The sequence below is a fragment of the Pleurodeles waltl genome, chromosome 5 (genome assembly GCF_031143425.1).
Source record: "Pleurodeles waltl isolate 20211129_DDA chromosome 5, aPleWal1.hap1.20221129, whole genome shotgun sequence".
Classification (NCBI taxonomy): domain Eukaryota; kingdom Metazoa; phylum Chordata; class Amphibia; order Caudata; family Salamandridae; genus Pleurodeles; species Pleurodeles waltl.
In genome coordinates, this window is record NC_090444.1 from 1,505,112,737 (window position 1) to 1,505,123,546 (window position 10,810).

The following is a 10,810-nucleotide window of genomic DNA, read 5'->3' on the forward strand; positions in this document are numbered from 1 at the left end:
AAAAGACATCTCAATTAAGTACATATTGGACAACTATATCGGAACTCCAAGGATACCTCAGCCGCACGCTAGACCACAACTGATGAAACGGGACTGAGGCGAAAGTGCTGAGTCACGATAGCACGCAAGCTGGGAGGCCACGTGACTAATGAGAAGAGGCGGTGGGCGGTGTCGCGCGCTCTTATATCATCCCTAGCGGAGGTAACTGCACTATGCATAGTTTACCTCTCAACCGAGACAGCACCATTCAGTAGAATCACTTGCACGCATGCGCACTCCCGTCACGGCCACCAGGTTTTAGAGTGGAGAGCGTGTGACGCGGGGCGGAGTCGAGGCAGTACCTCACGGAGTACTGGAGCGTACTTGCACGGTTCTGAGGTGAGGGAGAAGATATGGGGCTGCTCTCGCAGGGATCTCCGCTGAGCTGGGAGGAAACCAAAAAGCACGCAGACTATGTGAGGCGGCACGGCATTCGCCAATTTCTAAACATCTACCACCGTGTGAAGGAGCGCCAGCGGGACGTGCTCAAGTGGGGTGATGAGGTGAGCCTGCGGGGAGTGGGGTAGTCGTTCCTGTCTGTACTGCCTCTCATTAGCCCTGTGCCCGAATGTGGTGAACCTCACCTGGTGAAGTCCTCCGTTCTCCCACAGCTTCGACAGGTGGATGGGCACTGGACTGGTGTGTGTGGGAACTACCGGTATAGCTAGACGTACGTGCATGCGCACAAGTGTCACGTCGACATCCATATCAAAGCCAGGCAAGCTGTAGGTCTTCAAATGCTCCTTGGCGAAAGCTCTGCATTGACTGACTTTAACATGGTGGCTGATGGGGGCGTGACACTCCGGTTGTGATGTTTAGTGTCTGTTTCCTGATGTCTGTCATTTCTGCTGGCGGTCGATTGGGTACCACCATCATTTGTCTTCCTTCTCCTATGGTTGCAGCACAGTGTAGTGTAACAAAGGCAGGCTTAGCTTTGGTGTCTCTTGTGGAAGCTACCCAGCGACGGATACCCCGATCGTTCTTTAGTTTGTTCTTTTTGGACTTTTTGGCTATCCAAAAACTTTTAAAATACGGATTCAAGAAAGATTGCAATGCACTTTCGAACGCCAGTTTCTAATGCGTCGCAATTCCCCAAGTATTTTTAAATAAGTTGGTTCATTTTAACCCGCAAGCGTTTCCTTATTGCACTCCCTCTGTTATTTGTACCCAAATTGTGAATATTGTGTTCTGGTTTTGTTCAGACATTTATAAGAGCAGGCATAACATTTCAGTTAAGCCTTTTTTTTTATATGCGTTGTTTACTTATCGTGAAGTTGTTTGTTTCCCCAAAAATACAATAACTTATGATTTTTATTTTTTTGCATGTAATTTAATTAGTACTGAAATATAGCATGTCACCGAAGCTGTTGCCTGATTTAAATACTCGAATGTAAACAGGTGTATTTACCGAATTCGAGACTTGTCAGAGGCAGATCTTTTTAGGGAGGATAGCCATAGGGCACGTTTCTCATTGGTAGCCAGTTCATTTTAAGCGTAACGTTGTCTCAGCCATATGAATATTCTTAAACTCTTGTGTATGTGTTCGAATATGGTACTTACTTAACATGGTGCTGAGAGCAACAGCGATTTCTCTTGCAATCCTCACTCAGTAGATCGAAGATTAAGGGCCAGATTTAGAGTTTGGCGGTCGTGTTACTCCGTTACAAACGTGACAGATAACCCGTCCACCGTATTACGATCTCCACAGGTTATAATGAGATTGCAATACGGCAGATGGGATATCCGTTACATTTGTGACGGAGTAACCCTCCCTCCGCCAAACTCTAAATCAGGCCATACATTCTATCAGGGTCGCCTCATTTTGACAAATGCACATTTGGGAAATAGCCAGCAGTTATCTAAATATGCCCCAGCCACACAATCCGACTACTTCATCCAGCCTCCTGATTCTGTGAGCCAACAGGAATGACCACATCACACCTATGCTGGTTCCTCTCCGCTGGTTGCCCTCTGAAGCCAGGGCTTTATACAAGACTGCTTACATTACTACACACACCCATTCTCCGTTAACTGACAGATAAATTCAAGCTTTTAGGAGGTTTTGGATCATCACAAAACTCCAAAGCATTGCCGTTAGCACTCCCGACCTTTAAAACTGAATGAATCCTGGCATAATCCTTTCCTGGTAGCTCAACCTATATCTGGAACTCTAGCTCCAAACTTTTTCACTACTACCTGTCTGGTGACCTTAAAACGGAACTCAACTGTCCATGTAACAAAACAGGTTTATTGTAAAGCCCTCTGGCACCTTTTGGGTAATGTTGCACTTTATAAAAATGTAAAATGAAGACACAAAACCGATATTATGCTAGAGAAGCTCTTCTCACAGAATGCAGTGTGGCTTTATGGGCAACAGGGGACGCTGTCCTCAGCTAGATTTGGCACATTGCTGGACACCCCGGGGGTCCAGCCTGTGCAGACTCGCACTACAAGCCGCTGTTCGACCAGATGAGGCGAGTCAGCAGGAGTCAGGAAAGAGGTCTTGTAAATCAACTGTCAAATAACAATATTTCTTGGGCGTTGAGCGATAGGAATTCCACATCCCTGATAGTAATGGAGAGAAGAGAACGGGTGAGGGGGTGGGAGTGGGAGTGGGGCAGCAGAGGGAAAAGAGTCAGGCAACCCATAGAAAAGGAGACCATGTAGGAGGCTGGCCTGGTTTGTAGTGGGTACCAAGGGGTACTTACACTCTGTAACAGGTCCAGTTATCCCTTATTAGTGTAGAAGAGGTGTTTCTAGCAGCATAGGCTGGTAGAAGGAAGCTATAGCAGAGCAGCTTAGGCTGAACTAGGAGACATGCAAAGCTCCTACTATACCACTGGTGTCATATGCACAATATCATAAGAAAAAACAATACACAGATATACTAAAAAATAAAGGTACTTTATTTTTATGACAATATGCCAAAAGTATCTCAGTGAGTACCCTCAGTATGAGGATAGCAAATATAGACAAGATATATGTACACAATACCAAAATATGCAGTCTCACTGAGGCTCTGCTATTCAGAACCTCCGTGGTTATGCTCTCTCATTTCTTTCCAAATTGTCACTAACAGGCTAGTGACCAATTTCACCAATTTACATTGGCATACTGGAACACCCTTATAATTCCCTAGTATATGGTACTGAGGTACCCAGGGTATTGGGGTTCCAGGAGATCCCTATGGGCTGCAGCATTTCTTGTGCCACCCATAGGGAGATCTGACAATTCTTACACAGGCCTGCCAGTTCAGCCTGAGTGAAATAACGTCCACGTTATTTCACAGCCATTTACCACTGCACTTAAGTAACTTATAAGTCACCTATATGTCTAACCTTTACCTGGTAAAGGTTGGGTGCTAAGTAACTTAGTGTGTGGGCACCCTGGCACTAGCCAAGGTGCTCCCACATTGTTCAGGGCAAATTCCCCGGACTTTGTGAGTGCTAGGACACCATTACACGCTTGCACTATACATATGTCACGACATATGTATAGCGTCACAATGGTAACTTTGAACATGGCCATGTAACATGTCTAAGATCATGGAATTGTCACCCCAATGCCATTCTGGCATTGGGGTGACAATTCCATGATCCCCGAGTCTCTAGCCCAGACCCGGGTACTGCCAAACTATCTTTCCCGGGGTTTCACTGCAGCTGCTGCTGCTGCCAACCCCTCAGACAGGTTTCTGCCCTCCTGGGGTCCAGCCAGGCTTGGCCCAGGAAGGCAGAACAAAGGACTTCCTCAGAGAGAGGGTGTTACACCCTCTCCCTTTGGAAAAAGGTGTCAGGGCTGGGGAGGAGTAGCCTCCCCCAGCCTCTGGAAATGCTTTGATGGGCACAGATGGTGCCCATCTCTGCATAAGCCAGTCTGCACCGGTTCAGGGATCCCTCAGCCCTGCTCTGGCGCGAAACTGGACAAAGGAAAGGGGAGTGACCACTCCCCTGACCTGCACCTCCCCTGGGAGGTGCCCAGAGCTCCTCCAGTGTGCTCCAGACCTCTGCCATCTTGGAAACAGAGGTGCTGCTGGCACACTGGACTGCTCTGAGTGGCCAGTGCCAGCAGGTGACGTCAGAGACTCCTTCTGATAGGCTCCTTCAGGTGTTGCTAGCCTATCCTCTCTCCTAAGTAGCCAAACCTCCTTTTCTGGTTATTTAGGGTCTCTGCTTTGAGGAATTCCTTAGATAACGAATGCAAGAACGCATCAGAGTTCCTCTGCATCTCTCTCTTCACCTTCTGCCAAGGAATCGACTGCTGACCGAGCTGGAAGCCTGTAAAACTGCAACAAAGTAGCAACGACGACTACTGCGACCTTGTAACGCTGATCCTGCCGCCTTCTCGACTGTTTTCCTGGTGGTGCATGCTGTGGGGGTAGTCTGCCTCCTCTCTGCACTAGAAGCTCTGAAGAAATCTCCTGTGGGTCGACGGAATCTTCCTCCTGCAACCGCAGGCACCAAAGAACTGCATCACCGGTCCTCTGGGTCTCCTCTCAGCACGACGAGCGAGGTCCCTTGAACTCAGCAACTCTGTCCAAGTTACTCCCACAGTCCAGTGACTCTTCAGTCCAAGTTTGGTGGAGGTAAGTCCTTGCCTCCCCACGCTAGACTGCATTGCTGGGAACCACGTGTTTTGCAGCTACTCCGGCTCCTGTGCACTCTTCCAGGATTTCCTTTGTGCACAGCCAAGCCTGGGTCCCCGGCACTCTAACCTGCATTGCACGACCTCCTGAGTTGTCCTCCGGCTTCGTGGGACCATCTTGTGCAACTTCGGGTGAGCTCCGGTTCACTCCACTTCGTAGTGCCTGTTCCGGTACTTCTGCGGGTGCTGCTTGCTTCTGAGTGGGCTCTTTGTCTTGCTGGACGCCCCCTCTGTCTCCTCACGCAATTGGCGACATCCTGGTCCCTCCTGGGCCACAGCAGCATCCAAAAACCCTAACCTCGACCTTTGCAGCTAGCAAGACTTGTTGGCGGTCTTTCTGCACGGAAACACCTCTGCACGACTCTTCACTGAAGAGTCACTGGACTGTGGGAGTCACTTGGACAGAGTTGCTGAGTTCCAGGGACCACGCTCGTCGTGCTGAGAGGGGACCCAGAGGACCGGTGATGCAGTTCTTTTGGTACCTGCGGTTGCAGGGGGAAGATTCCGTCATCCCACAGGAGATTTCTTCGGAGCTTCTAGTGCAGAGAGGAGGCAGACTACCCCCACAGCATGCACCACCTGGAAAACAGTCGAGAAGGCGGCAGGATCAGCGATACAACGTTGCAGTAGTCGTCTTTGCTACTTTGTTGCGGTTTTGCAGGGGTCCTGAGCAGTCAGCGGTCGATTCCTTGGCAGAAGGTGAAGAGAGAGATGCAGAGGAACTCTGATGAGCTCTTGCATTCGTTATCTACAGAATTCCCCAAAGCAGAGACCCTAAATAGCCAGAAAAGGAGGTTTGGCTACCTAGGAAGGAGGATAGGCTAGCAACACAGGTAAGAGCCTATCAGAAGGAGTCTCTGACGTCACCTGCTGGCCCTGGCCACTCAGAGCAGTCCAGTGTGCCAGCAGCACCTCTGTTTCCAAGATAGCAGAGGTCTGGAGCACACTGGAGGAGCTCTGGGCACCTCCCCTGGGAGGTGCAGGTCAGGGGAGTGATCACTCCCCTTTCCTTTGTCCAGTTTCGCGCCAGAGCAGGGCTGGGGGATCCCTGAACCGGTGTAGACCTGCTTATGCAGATATGGGTACCATCTGTGCCCATCAAAGCATTTCCAGAGGCTGGGGGAGGCTACTCCTCCCCAGCCCTGACACCTTTTTCCAAAGGGAGAGGGTGTAACACCCTCTCTCTGAGGAAGTCCTTTGTTCTGCCTTCCTGTGCCAAGCCTGGCTGGACCCCAGGAGGGCAGAAACCTGTCTGAGGGGTTGGCAGCAGCAGCAGCTGCAGTGAAACCCCGGGAAAGGTAGTTTGGCAGTACCCGGGTCTGTGCTAGAGACTCAGGATCATGGAATTGTCTCCCCAATGCCAGAATGGCATTGGGGTGACAATTCCATGATCTTAGACATGTTACATGGCCATGTTCGGAGTTACCAGGTAGTGACCTATATATAGTGCACGCGTGTAATGGTGTCCCCGCACTCACAAAGTCCAGGGAATTTGCCCTGAATGATGTGGGGGCACCTTGGCTAGTGCCAGGGTGCCCACACACTAAGTAACTTAGCACCCAACCTTTACCAGGTAAAGGTTAGACATATAGGTGACTTATAAGTTACTTAAGTGCAGTGGTAAATGGCTGTGAAATAACGTGGACGTTATTTCACTCAGGGTGCAGTGGCAGGCCTGTGTAAGAATTGTCAGAGCTCCCTATGGGTGGCAAAAGAAATGCTGCAGCCCATAGGGATCTCCTGGAACTCCAATACCCTGGCTACCTCAGTACCATATACTAGGGAATTATAAGGGTGTTCCAGTATGCCAATGTGAATTGGTGAAATTGGTCACTAGCCTGTTAGTGACAATTTGGAAAGCAAAGAGAGAGCATAACCACTGAGGTTCTGGTTAGCAGAGCCTCAGTGAGACAGTTAGTCATCACACAGGGAACACATACAGGACACACTTATGAGCACTGGGGCCCTGGCTGGCAGGGTCCCAGTGACACATACACTAAAACAACATATATACAGTGAAATATGGGGGTAACATGCCAGGCAAGATGGTACTTTCCTACAGACCATATAAGAAGAAACACATCAGCTTTGTCCATTAAATTATCTTCTCGTAGGCGGCAGTTTTGTGCATGGCTGTGAGCCATTCCTTTGTGCGTATGCAGCTGTGAAGAGCGCCGATGGCATAGGCTACAGATGTTGGCTGCTGCAAGGGTGGTGGTGAGTAAGCTGCATGCATGATGTCACCTGGGGAGGTCCGCCAGTTCATGCAGAAGGATCGGTGGGTCGGGAGAGGTGTGGACACATCCACGGACTCCCTCAACATGGAACCCACTGCGGTCCAAAGGGGGTGAATGGTGGGGCATTCCAATAAAAGATGGATAATGTAATGAGATGAGTGGTCACCACCAGCATGAAGAGTGAGGCAATAGTTCTGCACAGTAAACATACTTACGGGAAGTGCAGTTATCCCTCTTTGACTTAGGTAGAAGCTGTAATGATCCCTAGAAGGGTTTTAAACTGATGCATAATTTTCTGTCTCTTAGCTTGCCTGACTTGTGGCTTCACTGCATATGTTGAAGTATAATCTATTCCCTCAAACTGGCATGTTAATTGTGATGTTCTGTCCAGTCTTCTAGGGACGTAGACATGTGACTTGTCCCTAGACAGGTGACCTATTCCTAAAATAACAGGGTAGTTGCTTTTCGACAGTGTTATTAGGTGGTATATGCTTTTTAGGTCCGTTCAGAGAGATATTTAGCTATCTTTCTGCATTATGCAAGCAACATAATGAACTTTCTGACAATGTTTGACCTTGACACCTAGTTCTAGAGTTCCAATTGGTGTTCTTTGTATATGGACTAGGCATCTTTAGCTTCTGTTGCCATCAGATCATATATACAGTGCATATCCTGCAGACACAGTGTGTTGTTTTATAGGTTCTTAAATCTACCACACTGCCTCTTAAAAATACCATCCCATGTGCTATACACTTCAAAAACTCCGGGCCTACTCAAAAAGGTAAATTTGGTTGTAATCCTAATAATACAATCGTAACTTTATTTTTCTTATAAATATCAAGAAAATAACAAATTAATTCCTAGTGGGTGTTAATCTTGTTATGGATATGGAGCTCTCCACCATCTCTGTGGAGATCTCCGCAGCCAGAAAATCTTGAAATCCCACTGAAGGAGTGGGAAACTGTTCTTTTCTAAGGTGTGGTGTGCCGTAAGAGTTTGGAATACCCATAAACACCTACATTTTATCGGTATTCCACCCTGGAAAGGGTCTTAAATTTACTCATGTTAAGGGTTAACTTAATAAATTAAAGTGCCATGAGATGGAACCCTTCCACCACACCCTCTTGCGTCATGGCGACCTTCACTGTGCTTGGGCTGCACTGTGAGGCATTCAAATACCAACTGTGGACTGCGCAGTTAGAAGAGGTAGACTGCACTCATAGTGTGGCTTGTTCATGAGGGGGCATAGGGAAGGCTGACATACAAAGAGATTAGGCTACATGTGGTGTTGTCCGGATGTTAACTGCACTGTTCACCCGAGGTTGATAATAGGGGTAGATGAAAATGATTGCCAGTATACTTTCCAAGGTGGCAAAGTTTCATAAATGATGAGCAAATACACTATTTGGTCATCATACACTATCATTCTAAACACGCCTACAAATGGTCATCCTCAAACACTGGCTCAGATGAACCCTTATATCCTCTTGTGAACAACTTGGCTCCAAACCTACATAGGTGCCAAACGAACAGCACGTTGATGCACACCCCATTACATACCCTAGTACCACTATGATAAATACAGCAAAAATATACCAAACCCTCATGCACACATGCATCATAATTACCTACTGGGATTGTGATGTTTATACAGACTGCACACTGTTCTGGCATAGTAATGGACAGTCTGCCGCAGTGCAAAAGAAGAGTAGAATGTCCTGCTGTACACCCATACATCCACATAATACTCTACAAAGATCTTCTAAGATTGAACTAATTTTACCTTCAAACTGACCTACGCAACCTACTTTTAATCTCATCATTTAACTAACACTATGATATGCACAGGTGCCTGCACACTCCTTTTTAGGTCGAACGCACAAGCGATTTAACCTGTTGTAAGTATTGTGGGATTTTATCCACGCCCACCTCATGCCCATCACTTTCACTTGTTCGTGGGCTTGCCTTTCAAAACTCCTTTGTTATCATTTGTAAATGCTTTACGTTCCTCCCTCCTTGGGGAGGTTTTGTTACCTCCTTGCAGAATGACTCTATTACGTGGATAATTGCACGATTGTTGAAATGTTTGACTGTGAGCAAACCTCTTTTTCCTTTTGTGTCTCTTCTTTGCACTCCTGCTCATGTCTGCTGTGGCACTTTGAATCGACTCACTTTGTCAACTAATGATTTACTTTTCATTTTCAATTTATGTGGCAAGAAAAGTCCAGTTAGGAATTTACAACGCCAATATCTCTAACTGGAACAAATGCGAGATTGATTGTGTTGCAAATGCTTGGTTCTTTTCCCATGTCGATGCTATTCAGGTTGGTGCTGTTGGAAGTAAACTCTGTGCTGACATTCATTGTTCTGGGCGATAAAAAAGAAACCCTTATCTCCCTCCTTTGTTTCAGAGGAGTATTATTGTTTGCCCGTAACATGGGTTGTGATCATCTGCACATTGAAACATCTTTACCCTTTCCCCCACTTGACTGTTTAACTTGTTGATTTTCTTGAAGTACTGTTAACACAGAGGTCTCAATTCATTTATAGGGCATTAACTACAGCTGCAAGAGCAGCATCAGTTGTGTTTACCCCAAGCAAAATGCACGAATTAAATGATGGTGGGAGATAAAAAACAAAAGCAGAAAACTATACATTTTGTCTACTTTTTATATTACTGCTGTGTGACAACCTGTTGTGTGATGAATACTATCAGTCAGTCCTGACTTTTAAGCAAACAGTAAACTTCCCTCTAAGGTTGTAGTTTTCTTTTCATCATTCTAGATATAAAATCCCAACAGGCAGGGTTATGTGGCTAAAAGGCCAGTGCTGCCTAAAGGTTTTGCACATGATACAGAGCCGCTTGACAGGTATGTTTTAAAATTTTACAGAATTCACTTGGCCATTTTTATAGTTGTGACTATGTGGGCCTGCTTTATCCCTAAAATTGTACACCTCAAAAGCATTCCCTGCTTTTGGGTGGATGGGGGACGGTGTTAACCTCAATTTCATGAGACAGTGTGTCCCATAGATAAAGTACAAATCAGCATCTCAGAATAGTCAAATAAGACAAACACTGACTCTACAAGTGAATTCTGGGGCAGAATTTAGGAAAACCATGAAAGTTTGGTACAGAATGTACAAGGTAAATCACAGGCGTATGACAAACAGAAATTGCTGAGTTGTGTAAACTTCAATTTTCATTAGGCTATCAATTCAGAATTATACTTAATTGTGACAAAATCTGAGAAATGCCAGGTCCCAGATCTGCTGCAAAATTGGTACGAAATAGAATAGCATACCTAATGGAAACCCAAGAAGATCTGCCTGCCTCTCAGCCCCCCTCATATTTGAGGGTTCATATAACACATTTCTCAATAGAGAAGTATGAAAACTGCAAAGTCAACTAATGCGCATTCTTGATTAATGCTCAAAAGCTCCCTCAACTACTTATGCCACATACTAAACCAACCACAAATGTTTAACATAATTTGTAAGAGTTTACTTGTGCATCATGCTTTAAAAAATGCGTTACATGTACAAACAATTTATTAATTAAACATTACTATTAAGCTTAATTTATACACAATAGAGGTACAGCATGAATTGGAGCAGCACATGCGTCCCAAAAAAGAAAAAATAATGGGTACAGGGCTAGTAGCAAGAGGAATAGCATGAGGTTTTGTATCGCACACAGAAGAGGCACAAACTAGGGACACTGTAAAGCCCCCTCCCTTGGAATGTGTACAATGTGTGCATGCTGTAACCAAGGCTCAAAAAATCTACTGGAGTCTTATTTGACTAGGTCAAGCTGCTTTTGGGACGGACTTACTCACCTGTTCTGGCTGTTGACAAAGAACAGGTGTTCTGTTCAGTTGAAAAGCAGAGGGGCA

The 10,810-nt window shown here is 46.3% G+C and overlaps 1 protein-coding gene across 1 annotated transcript in view; it reads left to right on the plus strand.

Annotated features, from left to right (window-relative positions):
- The first annotated feature begins 209 nt into the window (after positions 1-209).
- The window catches only part of GCLC (glutamate-cysteine ligase catalytic subunit), a 158,454-nt gene continuing 147,853 nt past the window's right edge, over positions 210-10,810 (plus strand). Inside the window, exon 1 of the mRNA XM_069235795.1 lies at positions 210-542. Coding sequence (XP_069091896.1) covers positions 393-542 — 150 coding nt within the window. The 5' untranslated portion in view covers positions 210-392. The remainder of the gene's footprint in view (positions 543-10,810) is intronic.